Here is a 26,481-nt window from a genome sequence, read left to right as displayed (position 1 = left end):
TTTTCTTTGCTGCATGGGATATCTTCTTTAATTTCTTCCAAAACAGCACCACCTCTGTCCTCAGGTTGTGTCTGGTATTGCAACTCAATTCCATTGAGGTGAATGGAGCCAAGTTGTTATACTATACACAACCTAATGACAAGGGTGGTGCTGTTTTTGGAAGAAAATGTATCACCTGCTACAAATTTTTCTATGTAAAATCAGATACTGGTAAAAAATGTGTTTAAGTCCTTTTTTCCTTATATGTTTTTACTTCGACCCACAGCAGTCTCCTCAATGGACACCTCAGTCTTCAGTTGAATGGAGCGACACAATTGTGCACCGCTGCTTCATTCATTCTCTATGGCAGTGTTTTTCAACCAGTGTGTCTCTAGCTGTTGCAAAACTATAACTCATAGTGTACTCAGACAGCTGTAGGAGTTGTAGTACTGGTTGGTAAATACTGCTCTATGGAGCCTTTGTGGAGAACACCGGTCTAAATATTGCTGATACAGACTTTTTATTATACCTCTTGTAGTTTTTTTTATTTCCTCTCAGAACATCCACCTAATGTGTGCAATGTCATAAAATGTGACTTCTATATATTACACTGATTCCATTAGTTATCCTGCATCACAGCCCAAATCATCCTATTGAATGTGTATAAGAGGATCAAGACGATGGGACTAACCTACTGAGCATATCTAGCACTGGATACATTAGATGGTGTTTAGAGGGGGAAGGAAAAGAATACCAGAGCTTCAGAGGGAACTATAACAAGTATTTAAAATATGTTGCTTAAACTTACAGAAATAATATTACTAAATGTTATTATAGGACAACCCTTTTAAAGTGTTGTGTGTTGTTACTTTCTGGCATATTTTGAACATTTGAACAGGGTTGGCTCACACAGAAGGGAAGAGGGTAAACGGTGAGAAAACTTCCGTAAACTCATGCCCTTGGTCACAGAAGTAGGTTTATTCCAGAATCACATAAATGGCAGGGTAGACCATAGGTAACACAAAGCATAAAAGCCCCACAAAGCTTAAAAGACAGACACAGATAATGTGGCCTATCATTAGGCCTCACTCAAAATTGTCACTGGAGAACTTATTGATGTCAATGTATCAAATGGCTAAAAAGAGTTGATGTTACTATGCCCATTCTGGTGGCATAGGGCTACTAGAAGCATACATCCAATTTAATGGAAAAACATACAAAAACTTGGTCAGCTTTATGTGTGTATGGTTTCAACTTGGTTGTCGAAAAATATTTGGTAAAATGTTATTATATTTCCAATGTTTACTTGGTTAGAATTACAGATTAGAAACATAGAAGATTGTGAGCAGGAAAAGACCAACTAGTCCAAATAGTCTGCTCTTATATGATATGCATTTTTAAACTTAGGACAATTTATATATATATATATATATATATATATATATATATATATATATACCAAGGCAGAATTACATTAACTTGAAGCAACAGCAAATACAAAAGGTGGGTTCTCTGGTGCAGCACAGTGTAGGATATTTGTGTATCTTAAACCATATAAAGAGTACAGTTTAGGCACAACTCTATACCAAGAGAACATTCTCCCACAATCGATTCTCCTGACGATACCCGTAGACCCCTTCACAGGAGGCACAAGATCCAATCAACACAGCAGATCCCAACCAGAACAAGGTTGTTCTCTGGGCGCTCATAGGTGGCAGGACAGATTCATTGACGCCCAAAACATAGAAAAGGCTTATAATCCTAATTGGATAAGAAGGATTTGCAATGTTCTCTATATTTTGGAAATCCCTAAATCATTGCTGGCACCTACAAGCGCCCAGAGAACCCCAGCTTTTGACAATCATGTCCTGGTTTTGATCTACTTTACTGTGGATTTACCGACCGCATCTGCTTAAAAATTGTTATAAGCATCTACTACGCTTTCAGTAAAATATTATTTTCTCACATTGTTTTGGTCTTTCTCTAAATCTAACCTCAGATTGTGCCCCTTGTTCCTGTGCTCTAATACTTTCTTTTTATGTATTTTTTCTTCTTTGCTGTTTAGTAGAAATGGACAGTCGCCATCTGAAAGCTTTTATTTTCCTCCTTATTACAGTGATTGGTATTCCAGGCAACCTCTATGTTATCCTAAAATTTGTCCTCATCAGACTTGTAGAGAAGAAACTATTGCCTACAAATCTAATTCTACTAGTCTTGGCTATAGCAAATCTTTTAATAGTTTTTTCTCGTGTTATTCCTCAATCGCTATTTGCCGTAGGACTGGAAAATCTAATGAGTGATGCAAGCTGCAAATTCTCTGGTTATACCTACAGAGTGAGCAGAGCAATGTCTATTTGTACAACCAGCTTGCTTAGCTGTCACCAGTGCATCCTCATTGCTCCATCTACCAAAATCTGGATTCATTTAAAGCAGAAAGTGACCCAGAATACATTTATAATCATCCTTTTGATTCTATCAATGAATCTTATGCTATACCGCACCAGTTTTTTGTATGCCAATGCAAGGAAGAATTTTACTTCCCCCTATACTCTTCACTTGGTGTACTGTGACACAGACTTTCAAACGTACGTCTCTTACATTGCCAATGGAATTGTTTTTGCCTCAGGGGATTTCCTTTTTGTTGCAGTGATGGCTTTAGCAAGTTTTTACATAGTCTATGTATTACTAAGACATGCAAAAACAGTGAAAGGTATAAGGAGCTCAGACAAGTTCCAGACTAAATCCATTGAGCATAAAGCTTCTAGAGCTGTTGTTCTGCTGGTTGCCTGCTATGTCATATTCTTTGGATTGGACAACATTATGTGGATATATACACTGACTCTTTCCAATGTAAAAACAGATATGAATGATGCTCGGGTTGTGCTCACATGTGCTTACTCTGCACTGAGCCCAATTGTCACTATAGTAACAAATCCAAAACTACAGCGGCGTTTATATTTTGGGAAAAAAAATCATATTCTGCAAGAATCCTCCACTAGTCTATATTTCATCAATGTTTGTAAATAGAGTTAATAGAAAAATAGAATTTTTTTTAATAAACATATACATTAGTAGATGATTGCCTTGATGCTTTCTTGGATATTTTTTAGATCATATAGATATACAAATACTATTTGTTTATATGTTAAAGAAAAACGTATTTCTTGTTTCTTCTCACAATACATTACTGGTATGGAATTATGACGTAACATATATATATATATATATATATATATATATATATATATTATTATGTGTGTATAATTCAGTATTACATTGCAATTTGTTTATATTAAACCATGTATTTTGTCTGTGCTATGTATTAATATACTGCAAATTTATCTTGAAAACTATTTTTTATTTTGCATCTGCATGATTCTGTAATATTTAGATCACTTACATTCCACTATTAGTGCCATGACATTTTCCAGTGCTTGGTGAAGAGATCAGTGATCATCTAAGACAAGGGCTACATTAAAGCGTACTGTTCAGATCCCACAAATTTTTTTTTTTATGTTATTCAGTACCTAATCCTGACCATGTACATCTATTTTTTTTATGTCTCTATCACCTTTATTTATTATAAAAATACAGCTTTTCATTAGCTCATAGTGTTAGAAATCCTCTTAGGAGAAGGGGGTGTGTCCCTCACTTGTGGTGGTGGGAGGTGATTGTTGTGTCTGCTTGTGTAGCCTTGTCCATGACTCATCTCTTGACCATGATTCATGAAAATGTCTGATGCTGCTGCAGGACTGGTTAGTGCCCCAGTAAGTATGGGGACCCCCACTGGTGGGATTTTTAGGAGCCGCTTTCTTTATTAACCCCTTAAGGACCAGGCCCATTTTGGCCTTAAAGACCAGAGTGTTTTTTGCACATCTGACCACTGTCACTTTAAGCATTAATAACTCTGGTATGCTTTTACCTTTCATTCTGATTCCGAGATAGTTTTTTCGTGACATATTCTACTTTATATTAGAGGTAAAATTCTGTCGATATTTCCATCATTTCTTGGTGAAAAATTCCAAAATTTGTGAAAAAATTGAAAATGTAGCATTTTTTTTAACTTTGAAGCTCTCTGCTTATAAGGAAAATGGACATTCCAAATAAATTATATATTGATTCACAAATACAATATGTCTACTTTATGTTTGCATCATAAAGTTGACATGTTTTTACTTTTGGAAGACATTAGAGGGCTTCAAAGATCAGCAGCAATTTTCCAATTTTTCACAAAATTTTCAAAATCAGAATTTTTCAGGGACCAGTTCAGTTTTGAAGTGGATTTGAGGGGCCTTCATATTAGAAATACCCCACAAATGCACCCCTCAAAGTATTCAAAATAACATTCAGTAAGTGTGTTAACCCTTTAGGTGTTTCACAGGAATAGCAGCAAGGTAAAGGAGAACATTCAAAATCTTTCTTGAGTAAGAAAATACCTCATATGTGTATGTCAAGTGTTCAGCAGGCGCAGTAGAGGGCTCAGAAGGGAAGGAGCGACAGTGGGATTTTGGAGAGTGAGTTTTTCTGAAATGGTTTTTGGGGGGCATGTCACATTTAGGAAGCCCTTATGGTGCCAGAACAGTGGAAAAAACCCCACATGGCATACCATTTTGGAAACTACACCCCTCAAGGCACGTAACAAGGGGTCTAGTGAGCCTTAACACCCCACAGTTGTTTGAAGACTTTTTGTTAAAGTTGTATGTGTACATTTTTTTTTCATTAAAATGCTGGTTTTCCCCCAAATTTTACATTTTTACAAGGGGTAATAGGATAAAATGCCCCCCAAAATTTGTAACCCCATCTCTTCTGAGTATGGAAATACCCCATGTGTGGGCGTCAAGTGCAGTGCTGGTGCACTACAATGATCAGAAGAGAAGGAGTCACATTTGGCTTTTAGAAAGCAAATTTAGCTGAAATGGTTTTTGGGGGGCATGTCACATTTAGGAAGCCCCTATGGTGCCAGGACATCAAAAAAACACATGGCATACTGTTTTGGAAACTACACCCCTCAAGGAACATAACAAGAGGTACAGTGAGCCTTAACACCTCACAGGTGTTTGATACATGTTCATTATAATGGGATGTGAAAAGGAAAAATTAGATTTTTTTACACTAAAATGCTGGGGTTACCCCAAATTTTTCATTTTCACAAGTGGTAACAGGAGAAAATGTCACCGTAAATTTGTAGATACATTTCTTTGGAGTAAGGACATACTAGACATGTGCAGAAGAAAATTTTTTGTCTTTTTTCGTTTTGTTTTTTTATAACATTTTCGGTTCAGTAATATTTTCAGTTTTGATTTTCAGATACATTCGGTATTCGGGTGTCCAGGTTTCATTTTTTTTCGGATACATTCAGTATTCGGGTGTCCGGGGGCTAATTTTTTCGGATATATTCGGTATTCGGGTGTCTGGGTTTGATTTTTTTCGGATACATTCGTATTCAGGTGGGTTTGATTTTTAGTATACATTCGGTATTCGGGTACATTCGGGTAAATCTTTTTTAAGCAGGGGACCATTATCGGGAGTGTGTGCAGGAAAAGAGGGCAGCCGTATAGATCGGAACATTGGAAGACAGGTAAGATAATATAATTTTATGTGATTTATATTAATACATAATGTAATGTTGAATGAATGAATGAGTGAATGAATGAATGAATGCATGAATGCTGTATGAATGATTGATGTGTTTGATCGATGTGTTTGATTGTCGGATGATTTATGTATCGATCAAACTGTTGCAAAACTACAACACCCACCCAGCATGCGGCTGTCTTGGCATGCTGGGAGTTGTAGTTTTGCAACAGCTGGAGGCACACTTTGGCAAACTCACGCATTCGCGCAATGCTTTTTAATTCATTTTCAAATTCCGCTGGCTTTTGTCAGAAATGGGTTACCAGGTCAATGACATGCATAGTAATTGCCGTGGGAACATTTGTCATTCATAAAACCGCAGACTTAATTGGATAATTGTAGTGTAGAATGTTTGGTGTCCTAAGCGTTCTACACGGCAATTATCCAATTAAGCAAGCAGTTTTATGAATGAAAAATGTTCCGATGGCAATTACTATGCATGTCATTGACCTCAATCACCTGACGATCAAACACATCAATCATTCATACAGCATTCATTCATTCATTCATTTACTCATTCATTCAACATTACATTATGTATTAATAAATTATTAATACATAAAGAAATGTTGAATGAATGAGTAAATGAATGAATGAATGATGTATGAATGATTGATGTGTTTGATCGATGTGTTTGATTGTCGGGTGATTGAGGTCAATGGCATGCAGAGTAATTGCCGTGGGAAAATATTTTTTATTCATAAAACTGCAGACTTAATTGGATATTTGCAGTGTAGAATGTTTGGTGTCCTAAGCTTTCTACATGGCAATTATCCAATTAAGCCTGCAGTTTTATGAATGAAAAATGTTCCCACGGCAATTACTATGCATGTCATTGACCTGGTAACCCATTTCTGACAAAAGCCAGTGGAATTTGAAAATGAATTAAAAAGCATTGCGCGAATGCGTGAGTTTGCCAAAGTGTGCCTCCAGCTGTTGAAAAACTACAACTCCCAGCATGCCCAGACAGCCGCATGCTGGGTGGGTGTTGTAGTTTTGCAACAGCTGGAGGCACCCTAGTAACAGTAAAACAGTAACTAACAGTCAGAAACAGTGTAGAGCAAGGAACAATAAAAAAATTTGAAAGAATTCTTTACTTTCGTTTTTTTACCGCATGCATTCGGTAAATAATTAAGGCATTTGTTTTCGGATAACGAATGCATTCGTTTTTTTACCTCATTCATTCAGAGAATAACGAATGCATTCGTTATGTTGCTATTCGTTTTATCGTTGCTATTCGGAAATATAAAAAAAAAAAATTGTGCATTCGGAATGGCCCGAATGCACGAAAACGGCAAAATTCGGTAAATTTGACATTCGTGCCGAACCGAATTGCACATGTCTAGGACATTCCTCATGGCTGGATGATAGGAGCTTGACGGGTGCACACTGTACTCTTAAGAGCAGGAGATCAGTCAGGGTCTTGAGCTTTTGCATTGCTGCCCATGGAGCAGGAACAGTGGGACCCCCCTCAAGGTGCATTACATGGGGTAAATAACTGGGGTACACTAAGTAACTAAAATGGGGTACAGTGGGACGTAAAAAAATAAAACAGGCTATGTTCCCAGAATTATGACCCAGAGCATAGTCAAATCTAAAGAATATGCCCACCTCAAATCCTATGCTCTGAATCATCATTCTGGGAATGTGATGTGTGTGGCCATCCCTAACCTGTTGCCTCAAATGCGCACCCCACTCAGGTGGAGAATGAGCGCTGCACATTTGAGGCAACATAAAAAGTCCACAATGATAGTGACTCAGTGACCCATTTTTGGAAAAAATACCTCCAGAGGTCTTATCAGTTTTTTTTAAAATAGTTTTTGGGGCAATTTAGAGGTTTTATGGGGTTACAATTTGCAATGTACTCTGGACTTGGCACATTGGAGTCAAATTATGGAAAATTTAAATGAAAAGGGAAAATTTAGAACTCCATGGAAGTGTGATACTCCCTGAAGCAATCCTTAATGCAGAGGCCAGGATGATTGGGGCAAGTGTCACATTGAGTGGTGGTATCGTTCTGAATCCCCCTCTTGTAACACACTCTACATCTTTTCTGGGTTCGTCCCTTCTTTCCAGTGTGGGGGACTTCACCTGGAAAGTGTTGGCCTGGGACGATCCTGGCCCCTATAACTCCAGTTCCTTGGGAAGTCCGACCTGCTCTTTCCCGGTCAGCAAAGATCAGGACCTTTAGGACTTCTTCTCGGAATTGAAGGTATGTCCCTGTGTTGCCAGCATACTGGGACAGTACAAAAGCGTTGTACATGGCGACCTGTACCAAGTAGACCGCAACTTTTTTGTACCATACCCGTGTTTTCCGCATGGCGTTGTATGGCTTGAGGACTTGATCAGAAAGATCAACTCCCCCCCATATACCGATTGTAGTTCAGAATACAATCGGGCTTGAGGAACGATGTTGTGGTACCTCGCACAGGGACGGGTGAGCTGCCGTTACCATGAATAGTGGTCAGCATAAGGACATCCCTCTTATCCTTATACCTGACCAGCAACAGGTTTTCATGGGTAAGGGCACGGGACTCACCCTTGGGCATAGGTGTCTGCAGAAAATTTAGAGGGAGGCCTCTCTGGCTTTTCCGCACGGTCCCACAAGCGGACGTGGATCTGGCGGCAATAGATATGAAGAGAGTGACGTTGGTATAAAAGTTGTTGACGTAAAGGTGGTAACCCTTATCCAGCAATGGGTACACAAGGTCCCACCCAGAGTGGGGGAACAATCTGGGGGTTCAATACGGGAATCTCGTCCCTCATACACTCTAAACTTGAGAGTGTACTCGGAGGTACTCTCACAAAGTTTATATAGCTTTACGCCATACCGTGCCCGCTTCGAGGGAATATACTGGCGGAAGATGAGTCTCCCCTTAAAACTGATAAGAGACTCATCAACCGAGAGCTCCCTGAGGGGTACGTAGGCCTCCAAATATTTGGCCCCAAAGTGATCGATGACCGGCCTCACTTTGTAAAGCCGGTCATAGGTGGGATCACTTCGGGGTGGACATGCCGCGTTATCTGCATAATGCAGGCAGTTACGAATGGCCTCGAACCGCCTCCGTGCCATGGCCATACTGTAAAGCGGGGTCTGGTATAGGACGTCCCCGCTCCAGTACTGCCTGACACTTGGCTTTTTGACCAGGCCCATATGCAGCATGAGGCCCCAAAATGTCCTCATTTCTGCTGCATCAATGGCATTCATTGGGCCTGGCCAAAACGGAATCAGAGTGGTGGGCGATAAACTGCCTGGCGTACAGATTCGTCTGCTCCACCATCAGATTTATTTTATTTATTTTTTATACCAAAATTTGGGCACCAATACCAAAATACTAAATATCTCAGTGTGAAAAAAAAAAGTACAAAACCTATACTTCACACTGACACAAAATACCAAAAAAAGAAATAATCTTTATTAAGTCACATACATTAAAATCACTTAAAAGAGACATTGTAGCCAGTAAAAAGCTGTCAGCAGTGAGGTAAATAAAGACATCACTAAGTGGGCAAATGGAGATACCCTCTCTAAACTCTAGGGCCACCAGTACAACACTATTAAATATATAATGCACTGCAATGATGATAGACATAATATAGAAATGCTGAGTGGTACAAACATCAATAGAGATGAACTAATTGGTCATACTGTATACTCATGCATAGCGGCATCATGATCCACGGACATACAGCCTATACTTAGGTAACATATGTCCTGGATCACAAGGGGATAAACTTATGCTCACCATGCACAAAGAGACACTGACCAACAATCCAATCTGCACATACCCACACAAGCTGACAGAACAACGACGTTTCACCTTGTGGCTTCCTCAGGGAGTCAAAGTATACACAGTGAGCAAAGTATTTAAAGTCTAAGAGAGCCAATCAGAATGTGTCCAATATTATAATACATTAAGAACACCTAATTGTGTATCTGTACCTGTTTACTCGTGGTTCCGATGGCGGCCGCCATCTTTCCCGGCAATGCGCATGCGTGATGACGCGGCGCGTCCGCCAGTGTCATCTCCCGTAATAATACAAATCTTGCGCATGTGCAGTACGGGGAAAATCGGGATTGAATCATGCGCTTGCGCATTTTGATGCCCTTGATTCACCGCATACCACACGCCTATAATATCAATCTAAATCCTGGTAGGTATATAAAGAAAATACATTTAATAAAGAATGAATATAGAATAATGAATAATAAAGAATAATTCATTACCTTTGATCTAAATGTCTATGTATAGATACAATAATATCCAGTTAGGTTACTACATTTATATCGGCATCTTAAGGTAAAGAGGTATATATATGTAAATTTGAATATAAGGGGGGCCTCCACCATCAAAAAAAATTATATATAAAAAAATATATAAAAAAGTATATAATGTGATAAATGAGGTGATACAAATAAAAGTGAGAGGTGCAAACTCATGCATAACCTACAGACAAACCCATGCATAACCAGTGAAAGCAAAACCATCACCAAGTGATAGATTTTGAGACAATCAGGTTCATATAGGTATATATATATATAGATGTGTTCCTGTATACGGAACTAAAATACCCATATTGGGATTAAAGCGTACATAATTTTTAATCCTCAATCATAAATTGTTATTCAGAGAGGAGTTTTACCTATCCTCACTATTCAGATTATTACCTTTAATTGACATTAAACTCTAATAACAGTGACAAACTTATTATATGTCAACAGAAGTAAAAGTGTATTTGTCAGTAATCCTACTAGCTATTAATGTCTATTAAAATCCATATATATATATATATATATATATATATATATATATATCCACGCATACATACACACATATATATATATATATATATATATATATATATATATATATATACATGCATATACACATACATAAAGAAACAATCCGTGTATCCTACCATAGATGTGATATGTAATAGGTGCAATGTGTATGCATGTTTCACCATGCGTGTGTAGCTATTGTGTAAGCCCTACTAAAAAAAACAATGACTCATATAAATATAGTGAGTATGTATCATTAATTCGTGTATAGTATATAGATCCGATAATCAGGATCACTACGTGCAAATGTGTAACAATATAAAGTGCATGGTGCAATTTAATGATATTCAAGATTATATTTTAATACATATAAATAAATACAGTACTGGTGGCCCTTATATAAAAAACCCTAATTAAAAACATAGTTATACAATACAGGATCCAGGATTTCCACTAACAGGTAAGATTAATCTTCTATTACATCTTGGCATCTTCATGGTGAGACAAAGAAAAAGAAAAAAAAACTAACAAGAGAGAAAGAGAGAGAAGAGAAGAAGAAGAAAAAGAAGAGGAAAAAAGAAAGAAGAAACAAAGAAAGAAAAGAAAAAAAAGAAGGAAAAAAGAATATTAGAATTAAAATACAATTAAAATAATGCCCACATAATACCCCTAAAATTGGAAAGTGGAACAATGATCACGTCTATCAAATGTCAAAAAACACCCCAGGATTTTAAACCTCCCAGAGATTCTGAATTATAAGAAGGGGACAAAGCTGTTGTGCTCATTTAAGCCAAAAGGAGTAGTGGTACGTAGTTTAAAAATCCACTGTGTTTCCTTTTGGGCCAACACTTTCCTCCAATTTCCCCCCCCCCCCCCCCCCCCTAGGTCCTGGAAACACCCTTTCAATCCCTCTCACCTTCAAAAGTTTACTGTCGCAGTTGTGAAACTGTCTAAAGTGCCGTGGAATCGTCTTCAGTCTACTAATGTCATTTTCTTCTCTTGCCGCTTCAATCCCCAACACGTGCTCCCTCACTTGTCGCCATCTTGTATTATACGTAGAAACAAATCTCACCTTGTCTGTAGAGTTGTTTCTCTTTGCTTGTGTTAACAAAGCTCCTCTAGTAGTCTCTTTTGGCCGTATATATCCTTTCTTGATGACGTTTTGATAAATCTTTAGCTTGTTATTAAAAGAAGGCGTCCATTGAACATATTCTCCGTATCCTCAAGAAGTGACCTGTGGGGATATTCGAAATTAATGGACAAGGATGGGATTAAGTAGCATGCAATAAAGTGTTAGTAGCAGTCTTCTTATGATGAACATTCGTGGAGATAAATCCATGTTGCTCAACATTCAGCAACACATCTAGAAACTCCATTTGGGATCGTCCACACTTATAGGTCAATTTTATATTTAAAGTGTTGTTGTTTAGAGTCTCCATGAATGCACCCAGTCCTTCCTCTGTTCCCTGCCACACAAAGAGAATGTCATCAATAAATCAGCCCCACTGAAGGACCCTCTCAATGTGGGGGGGGGGGGTGATTTTGTCATAAAGATGACCCTCTCCCACAGCCCCAGGAATAAATTGGCGTATGAGGGCGCACAACACGCCCCATCGCCGTTCCCTGGAGCTGTAGGAAGACTGTATCTTTAAACAGGAAAAAATTGTGAGTTAACGCAAAATCTAAAAGTAATAAGATGAACTCACAAAGTTCCGAGTCCAGATCCGACATAGAGAGAAAAAGTTCAGTAGCAGCCAGTCCATCCATATGTCTAATCGATGTATAGAGAGCTTCAACATCGCAAGTGACCAATAAGGTCTGTTCGTCCAATTGGGCATCATTCATCCTTTTGAGAATATCTGTAGTGTCCTTAACATGTGATGGTAGTGCCTCCACCAGTGGTTTCAAAAAGAAGTAGATAAACCTGCAAATGGGTTCACACAGTGAGTTATTCCCAGAAACAATTGGGCGGCCAGGCGGGTTTTCAAGTTGCTTATGTATTTTAGGCAACAGATATAGTTTTGCTGTAGTAGGGAATTCAGGAAGCAAACTAGCAAATTGTTTTCTTGTGATTAGCCCACTTTCACAAGCTCGTTCAAGAATTGTCATCAATTCTTCCTTAAATTTGTTCATAGGGTTAAAAGTTAGCCGTTTATAACAGCTCTGGTCTCGCAACTGTCTGTGGGCTTCCCTTTCATACATAGATCTGGACCAAAAGACGACATTGCCTCCTTTGTCGGAGGGTTTAATGACAATGTCGTCCATTTGGCCCAGATCTTTTAAGGCCCGGCGCTGCCCAGGTGTTAAGTTGTGATGATTCCTGTTGTTTGGAATTTTTTCAAATTCAGCCATGACAAGTTTGACAAATATATCAATGTTTGGATAGAGTGCCAATTGTGGGAAGTTTTTTTGAAGGCAATAGGACATGATTTGGAAACTTACCTCCCTGATGTGTATCCTGTTCATCCAATAAATCTTGCAGCATTTGTACCACTTGTGTATCCTCCTCTGTGTGCATAGAACCATCTGTTTGTGAATTATGAAATAATTTCTTAAATACTAATTTCCGTGCGAATAGTTGAAGATCCTTTACCGCTGTGAAGGAATCAAAAGCAGCAGACGGTGAAAAGGTAAGTCCCAAACTTAAAACTTGTTCCTGTTCAGGAGACAAAATTCTTTTAGATAAGTTAATTACCTTAAGGGTTAAGGTGTTGGTCCTGGTGTTGGTTCTTTCGCTCGTGGCACCCCTAGTGGTTGTCCTGCCGCGATAATTCCATCTTCTTCCTTCCTGATTAGCGGTTCTAGATGACGTTCTTGATGATATCGCAGACTCAACTCCCGTGGATACAGATGATGATATGGATGGAGATCGCTGACGTCTCTCCACAATTCCTTGTTTCCATTTATATACTTTGTTATTAGCGAAATCATTGGAGTCTCTCAACAATTTTTTGGATTTAGTCGCTTTGATTTGTTTCTCCCAAACAGTCTGTACTTCTTCCAGTTCTTGTTTGAAGGTAGGGAGTTCACTGTTCATCAGTTTAGAGGCTATCTCACTTTCTGTTCGTTCAATCTGTGTTACTAATTCAGACAAAGTCTGAGTATTGTATTCCATAATAATCATCATGAAAGTCCTTGAACATATGTTGCAGGCTTCTTCCCATTTTTTCATGTATATTTCTTGATCAGGTCCGAAGAAGGGAAAAATCTGAACTCGTAATCCACGAGGAATAAGATGTTTATGGAGGTAATTTTCAAGAGAGGCCCGGTTCCACCATGTTTTCATTTGGCGATGTAGAAGGTTTTTGAGGGAATGTTTCATTTCTTTGACGTTACATTGTTCCATATCAACACTGGTTGACGCTGTCCCAGAAAATAATAAATTAGCTTGCTCCAACCATGAAGCCTCTCTGGCCCGAAAGTCCATCCTGGACGATCCTTCTGTAATAGTACAGGAAAATTAATATTTATACCAAAATTTGGGCACCAATACCAAAATACAAAATATCTCAGTGTGAAAAAATTCACATCAAGTACAAAACCTATAATTCACACTGACACAAAATACCAAAAAAATGAAATAATCTTTATTAAGTCACATACATTAAAATCACTTAAAAGAGACAGTGTAGCCTGTAAAAAGCTGTCAGCAGTGAGGTAAATAAAGACATCACTAAGTAGGCAAATGGAGATACCGTCTCTAAACTATAGGGCCACCAGTACAACACTATTAAATATAGAATGCACTACAATGATGATAGACATAATATAGAAATGCTGAGTGGTACAAACATCAATAGAGATGAACTAATTGGTCATACTGTATACTCATGCATAGGGGCATCATGATCCACGGACATACAGCCTATACTTAGGTAACATATGTCCTGGATTTATGCTCACCATGCACAAAGAGACACTGACCAACAATCCAATCTGCACATACCCACACAAGCTGACAGAACCCCAACGACGTTTCACCTTGCGGCTTCCAGGATTTAGATTTGTATTATTACGGGAGATGACACTGGCGGACGCGCGACGTCATCACGCATGCGCAGTGCCGGGAAAGATGGCGGCCGCCATCGGAACCACGAGTAAACAGGTACAGATACACAATTAGGTGTTCTTAATGTATTATAATATTGGACGCATTCTGATTGGCTCTCTTAAACTTTAAATACTTTGCTCACTGTGTATACTTTGACTCCCTGAGGAAGCCGCAAGGTGAAACGTCATTGGGGTTCTGTCAACTTGTGTGGGTATGTGCATATTGGATTGTTGGTCAGTGTCTCTTTGTGCATGGTGAGCATAAGTTTATCCCCTTGTGATCCAGGACATATGTTACCTAAGTATAGGCTGTATGTCCGTGGATCATGATGCCGCTATGCATGAGTATACAGTATGACCAATTAGTTCATCTCTATTGATGTTTGTACCACTCAGCATTTCTATATTATGTCTATCATCTTTGTAGTGCATTATATATTTAATAGTGTTGTACTGGTGGCCCTATAGTTTAGAGAGGGTATCTCCATATGCCTACTTAGTGATGTCTTTATTTACCTCACTGCTGACAGCTTTTTATTGGCTACACTGTATCTTTTAAGTGATTTTAATGTATGTGACTTATTTCATTTTTTTTGGTATTTTGTGTCAGTGTGAATTATAGGTTTTCTACCATCAGATTGACAAAACTGTCACTGAAAAAAATAACTGAAATAGTCAATTTCAGTGAATCCAGAATTGTCAATCCGGATTCCTGAGTCGCCAACAAACTCTGGAATTCGTGGCTAATAAGCCTCTGGGGGTCTCCAGACAGGTTCACCGGAAGGGGGCTCCGGTAAACTTGTCTGGGGGGTCGGACTCCTAGTACGAGTGGCATCACCACTCGCACTAGTGCCGGCCACTGGGCCACTACCATGGGGGGGTGCGTGGCCTCGTCTGGTGGTGTCTCCTCCGCCGTACAGGTGACTCATCATCAGTACTAGATGATGAGGAGGACGATGAAGAACACAGGAATGTAGGATCTTCATCGTCTTCACTGACAGATTCGGAGTCGGAGGCAAGAAAAGCGTATGCCTCCGCTACTGAAAATGCCTGGCGAGCCATCTTCTTTTTTTTCTACGGTGGCAGGGGGGGGTGGTGGCGGGGGGGAGGGTGTGGGGGGGAGTATGTACTGTGTGTGTGCTTGGTGTATACTATATATAACGGTGTGTGTTTAGAAATCACACACCGTTATATGGCAAAAATAAAAAGCTGCAGCCAAAAAAAAAATGGGGGCAAATCGCAGCGCCCTGAGCCCCTAATAGAGCCCGGATCACACTGAAAAAACTGTGGTGGACCCTTGGGGACATATTAGAGGGTCGGGGGGGGGTTTTACTAAATTTTTTACTTTTTTTTTACTTTTTACCCTACCTTTCCCTGGTCTGGATTCTTTCCCTGTTCAATGGGGGCTTCTGATCTCCTGAGGGGCTCCGATCTTGACAGAGGGGAGGTCCCCGGCGTCCTCCAGCAGCTCTGACCGCTGACTGAACTCAGCCAGCGGCGGGAGCTGCAGGAGGATGCTGTTAACTCCTCCCCTGCTGGCTGCTATTGGCTGGACGATCCTGGGGGGTTGACAAAATCGCCACCTCCCCATAGATACAGGAGGTGATTGGGGTTGTATCCTACACCCCGAACACCTTGTATCTCAGGGTCAGCGGGTCACCCGTGACCCGCCTCACCCGAATAGCGGCAGATCGTTGGTGTGAATTCACCAACGATCTGCCGCGATCGTCGGCATTTGCACGGGGTTCCTGCTGATCGATATCAGCAGTCACCCCGGTCCGGTCCCCGCCCGGCGCACGGCAGGGACCGAAATTCGCCATGACATACGTCCTCGGCCCTTAAGTACCAGGGTGCTAGGACGTACGCGTACGTCCATGGTCCTTAACAGGTTAAATATTCAAAACATTTTAAACAACCATATTATAAATGGTGTGTAATTTTCATCAGTAACAACATATAAAAAAGGTTTTTAATCTAACAGTGCCCATTTAAATGTCAGTGTTGCTCCCGTGAAATCACAACTAATACTAAGAATTGTGGTGACACAGAAGTTCAACAAGATTGCTGCTGACTGCACACAGTAACTTGCTAGTTGCAAAACAACCATATTCCTTATAAATAGTTGTAATGTAGCATCATGCCATTGCGATCTTATGAGGTGTGGTCACTGTTTAGCCCTAGCCTCAAAGCAGTGGTTTTCAACCTGTGTAACCTCAGGAATAACATTTGTCCTTGGTTATTAAGTCATGACCCCCAAAAAATTTCAACACATGCAAGGTCATCCGTTCACAGGCACTGCTCTCTTAAAGCGGTGGAAGCTTCATAATCTTGAAGTAGTTGCCAGTAGCTCCCAGAGTTGGCTTTTTATTTTTGCCTGACTTCCTGACAAGGTCAAAAAAACATGAACAAATCAGGTCAATTTACTGTATACAATGTGCAGTTGTGCAATGCAGTTCTTGGGTAGGCAGCATGCTACTACTATACATACAGCAGCATTACACCTAATAAACTGTGCCCATGTGTCAGCTGGACATGATCAAGCTGGCATTGCAGTCATTTACATAAAAAATAAAAACAGCAGGTAGCATGGCAGGCAGCCCTGATAAAGATGCACAGGGGACATGTGATCAGAGAGCTACTAAACATTGGGGTTGAGACAAACGAGTTGAGAAACTTTGCTTTAGAGCATTATGCAACTGATTTGTAGACATTTCTGTAGAAATGTTTTAAAGTGACTAGTTATAATAATATGACAATATAATTTTTAACTAGTGTGAGATTTGCTAACTGGTTTTACAAATAGGTAAGCATGGGTAAAGCTAGGCTCTTTTATAGCACTGTAGAAGTGAATGGTCTTTATAGAAACAGTTTAGTTCACTGTACTATGCTGTTTCTGTAACTTCCATTTACTTATATATTACAGTATGTACAGTATGTGGAAACAGACATACTGCAAGCTCAGCTATTTTTATAATTTGGGGTACACCCAGATGCAGTTGCCACAGGGGCGGATCCAGAGTCGAGTCTCGGGAGGGGCACTATTAGAGTATTTTGTGTTGGCGGCCAAAAAAAAAGGTGTTGCTTACGGAACTTACAATATTATTAAATGTTTCATACAGTCGTAACCTTGTTTAAGACTCTTAGGCCATGTTCACATGTCAGAATAATTATCAAATATACCAATTGCCACAGAATGGGAAAGTGCTAAAGAAGTTTTTACCATTTAAAACTACAGCTTCCAGTATGACTTAAGTAGTGGTAAGGGGATGCTGGGAGTTGTTGTTTCACCCATCATTACTGCAGAACTTCTTCAGTGACTACAGCTCTGATGGGACACACACAGGAGGATACAGAATGATATCAGTGACTACAGGTGACGTCTTCTCTATAGTCTTTCCTTATCTAATTCAGTTGGTACATACCACCGGGACTTGTTTCAGCTAAATGTTCTCTCTGCAGAACTTGATGCCCAGACGTCTCCTCACTATGTCAGCGGATTCTGATCCTCTATATGAAAACAATAATTATTATAATACTGCCAGACACTGTATTCTTCGAATATAATACTGGCACATACCTTCTGAATATAATTCTGACACATTGTACCTCCTGAATATACAACACATTGTACCCTCTGAATATAATACCGCCACACACCGTACCCTCTGAATATAATACTATCACACACCGTACCCTCTGAATATAATACTACCACACACTGCGCCATCTAAATATAATACTACCACACACTGTGCCCTCTGAATATAACACTACCACACACTGTGCCCTCTAAATTTAATACTAGCAAACACTGCACTCTCTGAATATAATACTACCACACACTGCACTCTCTGAATATAATACTACCACACTGTGCCCTCTAAATGTAATACTACCACACACTGCACTCTCTGAATATAATACTACCACAGACTGCACTCTCTGAATATAATACTACCACACACTGTGCCCTCTAAATTTAATACTACCACCCACTGCACTCTCTGAATATAACTTGCTGTGCAGTGCATCCTCTGAATAAAATGCCCAAATGTATTGTGGCCCATAAAAAAACGTACCACCCCAGAAATTCCTCATAATCTACAATATACTTCTGAAATGCAGAACACTCTGTGCCTTCACATATAGTAATAATGCCCCATCTTGTGCCCCTACATATAATAATTATGACCCGTCCTGTTCCCCCCACATAATAATGCCCTGTGCCCCTAACATATATTGCCCCCTGTGCTGTGCCCTTCACATACAATTCCCCGTTCTTTGCCCCTCACATATAATGCCCCCATCATGCGTCCCTCACATATAATGACCCCTGTGCTGCGTCCCTCACATATAATGACCCCCGTGCTGTGCCCCTCACATATAATGTCCCCTGTGCTGTTCCCCTCACATATAATGCCCCCTGTGCTGTGCCCCTCACATATAATGCCCCCCATGCTGTGCCCCTCACATATAATGCTCCTGTCATATGCCCCACACTTATAATGCCCCCTGTGCTGTGCCCTTCACATATAATGCCCCCGTTCTTTGCCCCTCACATATAATGCCCCCATCATGCACCCCTCACATATAATGCCCCGTGCTGTGCCCCTCACATATAATGCCCCCATCATGCGCCCCTCACATATAATGCCCCCTGTCCTATCCAGTCAGGGGGCATTATATGTGAGGGGCACAGCACAGGGGGCATTATATGTTTGGGGCACATGCCAGGAGCATTATATGTCAGGGGCATAGGACAGGGGGCATTATATGTGAGGGGCGCATGATGGCGCATTATATATGAGGGGCACATGATGGGGGCATTATTTGTGAGGGGCACAGCACAGGGGGCATTATATGTGTGGGGCACAGCACAGGGGCATTATATGTGATGGGCACAGAACAAGGGGCATTATATGTGTGGGGCACAGCACAGGCATTATATGTGAGGGGAACAGCACAGGGAACATTATGTGTGGGGCACCGCACAGGGGGCATTATATGTGTGGGGCACAGCACAGGGGGCATTATATGTGTGGGGCACAGCACAGGGGGAATTATGTGTGGGGCACAGCACAGGGGGCATTATATCATATAATGCCCCCTGTGCTGTTCCCCACACATATAATACCCCCTGTGCTGTGCCCCACACATATAATACCCCCTGTGCTGTGCCCCCCACACATATAATTTATATGTGTGGGCACAGCACAGGGGACATTATATGTGTGGGGCACAGCACAGGGGGCATTATATGTGTGGGGCACAGCACAGGGGGAATTATGTGTGGGGCACAGCACAGGGGGCATTATATCATATAATGCCCCCTGTGCTGTGCCCCACACATATAATACCCCCTGTGCTGTGCCCCCCCACACATATAATTTATATGTGTGGGCACAGCACAGGGGGCATTATATGTGAGGGGCACAGCACAGGGGGGCCCCCTGTCATGTGCTCTTAACATTTAGTGCCCCCAGTGCTTTGCCCTGCAGCACCTCACATAAAAAATTCCCCTTACTCTCCCCCCCCCCCATAGTTTTTAAATCCCCCTCCCCCTCCGATACAGTGCCCTTAACAGTGGCACATATTCTCATATTCTGTCCCCCAAATCCCCTGGGCCCTGAGCATACTCTTCTTACTTACTGTATGCTGGCCGCGCCGGCCTGCAGAGGATCGCGTCCCCACAGCTCACACACTGTGTACTCACAGCGTGTGACTGCCTAGGTTAGTGAATGGTGGAGCGGAAGCTTACAGCTTCGGCTCCACCATTCTAGGGGGCGGGGGGCAGCAATCTCGGGGGGGGGCAATTGCCCCGTTGCCCCCCCCCCCTGGATCCGCCACTGAGTTGCCAGAGGCTGTCTTAGGCCATGTTCACATGTCCAGAATCTCTGTGCAGAATTCTGCATTCGAATTCTGCCAGAGATTCCGGAGCAGCAGAGCCTGGTTGATTTCAAGGGGATTCTGTACACACATCTGGAATTTCTGCGCTAGAAACATCCAGAAATTCTGTTTTTCATGTCCTCAGAAAGAAAGAACATGTTATTTTTTTCTGCGGAGTGCCGGGAATGAATAGCCGTCTATGAGACAGTGCATTCCTGTGCGGTCCCGCACTCTCCAGAATGTCCACACAGAGTTTTTCATGTGGACATTCCAGACGTTTGAAAATAGCCTTACCATAGTGAAATAAACCATTAAAAATATATAGACAACCTGTGCTCCAACAAAGGACTCTAGAGCTCCAGAGACTTTAGGGCTTTTCAGAAATAATCTCTGTTAGGGCATACCTATAATATACTTTATACTTGGCTATTTAATATGCTCAAGTATAAATATAATGTCATATACAATTCTGAAAATGAATTATAGTTGTAGTGGACTCATATGTACTAATATAAACTGTAGTGAATTAAGATGTACTAATATATATATATATATATATATATATATATATATATATACATATATATATATATATATATATATATATATATATATTAAAATGTAAAACATTTTCTAAACTGCATACAGAGTTCCTTGCTGCGCTGAATTGCTCCCTTCCACCCCCACCTGTATGCTCCTTTTGAAACTATTGTATGTTGAGGCCATTGTAAGTTGAGGGATCACTATTTTTTATATATATATATATATATATATATATATATATATGTGTGTGTGTGTGTGTGTGTGTGTGTGTATATATATATATATATATATATATATATATATATATATATGTAAGGGAATATGCAAAGCAGCTCATTACACCACCTTCTCAGGTAGTGTTCCCTGATATCAGTTTGTCTCCTGTTACGGAATATAAAAAGCTGATGGGGATTTATGCCAAGCCAGACTACTCCCCAAAAGGGAATTTTCTACCCATCTGCAGACAGCTGTTTCGTGGTGTTTGCCACTCGTCAGTACAGAGCAGGGTGATCTGGCTTGGCTGAGGTGAGAGGCCTTAGACCAACTAAAGGGGATTAGTATTTACCTCAGGGAGAGGCCACCACTTCTGGTGTGACGGAGCTTCAAAATGCCAATTAGCACTCCGCGGGCATTCTGGGTAAGGGAATAAATATGAACAAGAAACAGGCGCAGCTTGAGTGCTTGAAAGTGGAGTGGAGTGCTTGAAAGTGGCTCCAGTAGGAGTTGAAACGTTGTAATGCTGACATGAGATGTTAAATCACCCTGTTTGTTGGAGTGCTGCACCTGTTTCTGTTTTTTGTCTGTGGATGGACTCTGATCAAGTCCTGAGGGATGCTTGCACCATTTTTTACATGGACTGGATAAGTAGTGCTGCATTGTTCTGGGACTATATATATATATATATATATATATATATATATATATATATATGAAGTGGAAATGTTGTGGCCACCAAACAGATCAGCAGTGCACTATTCTGTTTCCGAGGCCAAAAAATGGACATACGGTAGCAGGGACTCCTTTCAATCATCAGACTCCCTGCTCCCTTTAGGTAATGAGGGGTGAGACAAACTGTCAGAACCTATAGGGTTAAAAGGTTCTGACAGATTCTTTAATTATTTTGTTGCCGGGATACACTTCACTGTCTGGCTGATCGGCTGACCACTTGACGAGAGCACCTGTGGGGTTGCCTATTTAACCTGCTCTCATTCAGAGCCTGTGAGTCTTTTTGCTACAGTAGCAAGCGTGTATTCCCTGTTACCCCTGTTTAACCCGGCATCTTTGACTTTTGGCTTTCATTTCGACTTCTCTCTGGTATTAGCGACTTGGTACTTTGACTTTTCCTGGATTAGATGCGGTTAGTTGACTCCGGACTTTTGTGTGAGTGTGTAGTCTTACTTTGTTAGTCTGTCTGTTATCCCACTGTCCCCGGACCTAAGACTGTGTCATTGTAGTTTTTTATTTTGACAAATTAGGCCCCTCACGTATACAGGAAGGGATTGTCATTGATGTGACATTTTCTCAGGCCCAAATATACCTGTATTTGCTAAGATGGAAGCCATGATGGCTTTAATAGAGCAAATGCAGAGATTAACACATTTAGAATAATCCCTTGCTGAAAGGGTTCAGGCTAAGGAGACAGCTAACGTTCAGCCAGTGATCTGTCCTCTAGCTGTTTCTAATGAACCAAAAATTAATCCTCCAGACCGCTTTTCTGGTGACCAAAATAAATTAGTTGTATTCAGGGAGGGTTGTAAGCTGTACTTTCACCTAAGACCACAGTCTACTAGCACAGAGGTTCAGAGAGTAGGATTTATTATGTCATTGTTGCAAGGGGATCTCCAGGAGTGGGCATTCTCTTTACCTTCCTCAGCTCCTGAATTAAGTTCTGTGGATGCTTTCTTTTCTGCATTGGGCCTTCTTTATGATGAACCTGACCTCGCAGCCTTTGCAGAGTCACAGCTGGTTAATCTTAAGCAGGGTCGGAAAATGGCTGAGGAGCACTGTGCTAATTTTTGGAAATGGTGTACTGCATCTTGTTGGAATGATCCGGCCCATAGATGTCAGTTCAGACTTGGTTTATCTGATGCTATTAAAGGGGTAGTCCGGTGGAATTCTTTTTTTTTTTTTTTATTAACTGGTGCCAGAAAGTTAAACAGATTTGTAAATTTACTTCTATTAAAAAATCTTAATCCTTCCAGTACTTATTAGCTGCTGAATACTACAGCTGAATACTACAGTGCTGTCTGCTGACATCTCCATCCATTTTAAGAACTGTCAAGAGGAGGAGAAAATCCCCATAGCAAACATATGCTGCTCTGGACAGTTCCTAAAACAGACAGAGATGTCAGCAGAGAGCACTGTGCTCATGATGTCAGCAGAGAGCTCTGTGTTCCAAAAAGAAAATAATTTCCTCTGTTGTAAAATTTTGTGGTAACTTGCATCCTTTCTTGGTGAAAAATCCCAAAATTTGATGGAAAAATTTGAAAATTTTGCATTTTTCTAACTTTGAAGCTCTCTGCTTGTAAGGAAAATGGATATTCCAGATAATATTTTTTTTATTCACATATACAATATGTCTCCTTTATGTTTCCATCATAAAATTGATGAGTTTTTACTTTTGGAAGACACCAGAGGGATTCAAAGTTCAGCAGCAATTTTCCAATTTTTTGCAAAATTTCCAAACTCACTATTTTTCAGGGACCAGTTCAGGTTTGAAGTGGATTTGAAGGGTCTTCATCTTAGAAATACCCCACAAATGACCCATTATAAAAACTGCACCCCCCAAAATATTCAAAATGACATTCAGTCAGCATTTTAACCCTTTAGGTGTTTCACAGGAATAGCAGCAAAGTGAAGGAGAAAATTCACAATTTCCATTTTTTACACTCGCATGTTCTTGTAGACCCAATTTTTGAATTTTTACAAGGGGTAAAAGGAGAAAATGTATACTTATATTTGTAGCCCAATTTCTCTCGAGTAAGCACATACCTCATATGTCTATGTAAAGTGTTAAGCGGGCGCAGTAGAGGGCTCAGAAGGGAAGGAGCAACAAGGGGATTTTGGAGAGTACGTTTTTCTGAAATGGTTTTTGGGGGGCATGTTGCTCTTAGGAAGCCCCTATGGTGCCAGAACAGCAAAACAAAAAAAAGCATGGCATACCATTTTGGAAACAAGACCCCTTTAGGAACGTAACAAGGAATTACGTGAGCCTTAATACCCCACAGGTGTTTCATGACTTTTGCATATGTAAAAAAATTAAAATAAAAATTTCACTAAAATGTGTGTTTCCCACCAAATTTCAAATTTTTGCAAGGGTTACTAGCAGAAAATACCCCCCAAAATTTGTAACCTCATGTCTTCTGGGTATGGAGGTACCCCGTAAGTTGACCTGAAGTGCACTACGGGCGAACTACAATGCTCAGAAGAGAAGGATTCATATTTGGCTTTTTGAGAGCAAATTTTGCTCGGGGGCGTGTCACATTTAGGAAGCCCCTATGGTGCCAGGAGAGCAAAAAAAAAAACACACGGCATACCATTTTGGAAACTAGACCCCTTGAGGAACGCAACAAGGAATAAAGTGAGCCTAAGTACCCCACAGGGGTTTCACGACTTTTGCAGGACAGCAAAAAAAAAATAAACACATGGCATACCATTTTGGAAACTAGACCCCTTGAGGAACGTAACAAGGGGTACAGTGAGCATTGTCACGATGCCGGCTGGCAGGTAGTGGATCCTCTGTGCCAGAGAGGGATTGGCGTGGACCGTGCTAGTGGACCGGTTCTAAGCCACTACTGGTTTTCACCAGAGCCCGCCGCAAAGCGGGATGGTCTTGCTGCGGCGGTAGTGACCAGGTCGTATCCACTAGCAACGGCTCACCTCTCTGGCTGCTGAAGATAGGCGCGGTACAAGGGAGTAGGCAAAAGCAAGGTCGGACGTAGCAGAAGGTCGGGGCAGGCAGCAAGGATCGTAGTCAGGGGCAACGGCAGAAGGTCTGGAAACACAGGCAAGGAACACACAAGGAACGCTTTCACTGGCACTAAGGCAACAAGATCCGGCAAGGGAGTGCAGGGGAAGTGAGGTGATATAGGGAAGTGCACAGGTGAACACACTAATTGGGACCACTGCGCCAATCAGCGGCGCAGTGGCCCTTTAAATCGCAGAGACCCGGCGCGCGCGCGCCCTAGGGAGCGGGGCCGCGCGCGCCGGGACAGAACAGACGGAGAGCGAGTCAGGTAGGGAAGCCGGGGTGCGCATCGCGAGCGGGCGCTACCCGCATCGCGAATCGCATCCCGGCTGGCAGCGGAATCGCAGCGCCCCGGGTCAGAGGACGTGACCGGAGCGCTGCCGCGGGGAGAGTGAAGCGAGCGCTCCGGGGAGGAGCGGGGACCCGGAGCGCTCGGCGTAACAGTACCCCCCCCCTTGGGTCTCCCCCTCTTCTTAGAGCCTGAGAACCTGAGGAGCAGACTTTTGTCTAGGATGTTGTCCTCAGGTTCCCAGGATCTCTCTTCAGGACCACAACCCTCCCAGTCCACTAAAAAAAAAATTTTCCCTCTGACCTTTTTGGCAGCTAAAATTTCTTTGACCGAGAAGATGTCCGAGGAGCCAGAAACAGGAGTGGGAGGAACAGATTTGGGAGAAAAACGGTTGAGGATGAGTGGTTTGAGAAGAGAGACGTGAAAGGCATTAGGGATACGAAGAGAGGGAGGAAGAAGAAGTTTATAAGAGACAGGATTAATTTGAGACAAAATTTTGAAAGGACCAAGATAGCGTGGTCCCAACTTGTAGCTAGGGACACGGAAGCGGACATATTTAGCGGAGAGCCATACCTTGTCTCCAGGGGAAAAAACGGGGGGAGCTCTTCTTTTCTTATCCGCGAACTTCTTCATGCGTGATGAAGCCTGTAAGAGAGAATTTTGGGTCTCTCTCCATATGATGGAAAGGTCACGAGAAATTTCATCCACAGCGGGCAGACCAGAGGGCAAGGGAGTAGGGAGGGGGGGAAGAGGGTGACGGCCGTACACCACGAAAAATGGGGATTTGGAGGAAGACTCAGAGACCCTGAAGTTATACGAGAATTCGGCCCATGGGAGGAGATCTGCCCAGTCATCCTGGCGGGAGGAAACAAAATGTCGCAAATAATCACCCAAGATCTGGTTAATCCTTTCTACTTGTCCATTGGACTGGGGATGATATGCAGAAGAAAAATTTAATTTAATCTTGAGTTGTTTACAGAGAGCCCTCCAGAATTTAGACACGAATTGGACGCCTCTATCCGAGACAATCTGCGTAGGCAACCCGTGAAGACGAAAAATGTGTACAAAAAATTGTTTAGCCAACTGAGGCGCAGAAGGAAGACCAGGAAGAGGGATGAAATGTGCCATTTTGGAGAATCGATCAACGACCACCCAAATAACAGTGTTGCCACGGGAAGGGGGTAAATCAGTAATAAAATCCATACCAATCAGAGACCAAGGCTGTTCGGGGACAGGCAGAGGATGAAGAAAACCAGCGGGCTTCTGGCGAGGAGTCTTATCCCGGGCACAGATAGTGCAGGCTCGCACAAAGTCCACAACATCCGTCTCCAGAGTCGGCCACCAATAGAA

The 26,481-nt window shown here is 41.4% G+C and overlaps 1 protein-coding gene across 1 annotated transcript; it reads left to right on the top strand.

The window, feature by feature from the left end:
* Window positions 1-2,049: 2,049 nt before the first annotated feature.
* On the top strand, window positions 2,050-3,006 carry LOC130357458 (olfactory receptor class A-like protein 1). The gene has a single exon (XM_056560153.1). The coding sequence runs from the start codon at window positions 2,050-2,052 to the stop codon at window positions 3,004-3,006; it is 957 nt and encodes a 318-aa protein (XP_056416128.1).
* Window positions 3,007-26,481: the final 23,475 nt, after the last annotated feature.

Source organism: Hyla sarda, chromosome 2 (genome assembly GCF_029499605.1).
Source record: "Hyla sarda isolate aHylSar1 chromosome 2, aHylSar1.hap1, whole genome shotgun sequence".
Classification (NCBI taxonomy): Eukaryota; Metazoa; Chordata; class Amphibia; order Anura; family Hylidae; genus Hyla; species Hyla sarda.
The sequence above is the reverse complement of the archived record's forward strand: the minus strand, read 5'-3'. Positions and strand labels throughout refer to the sequence as shown.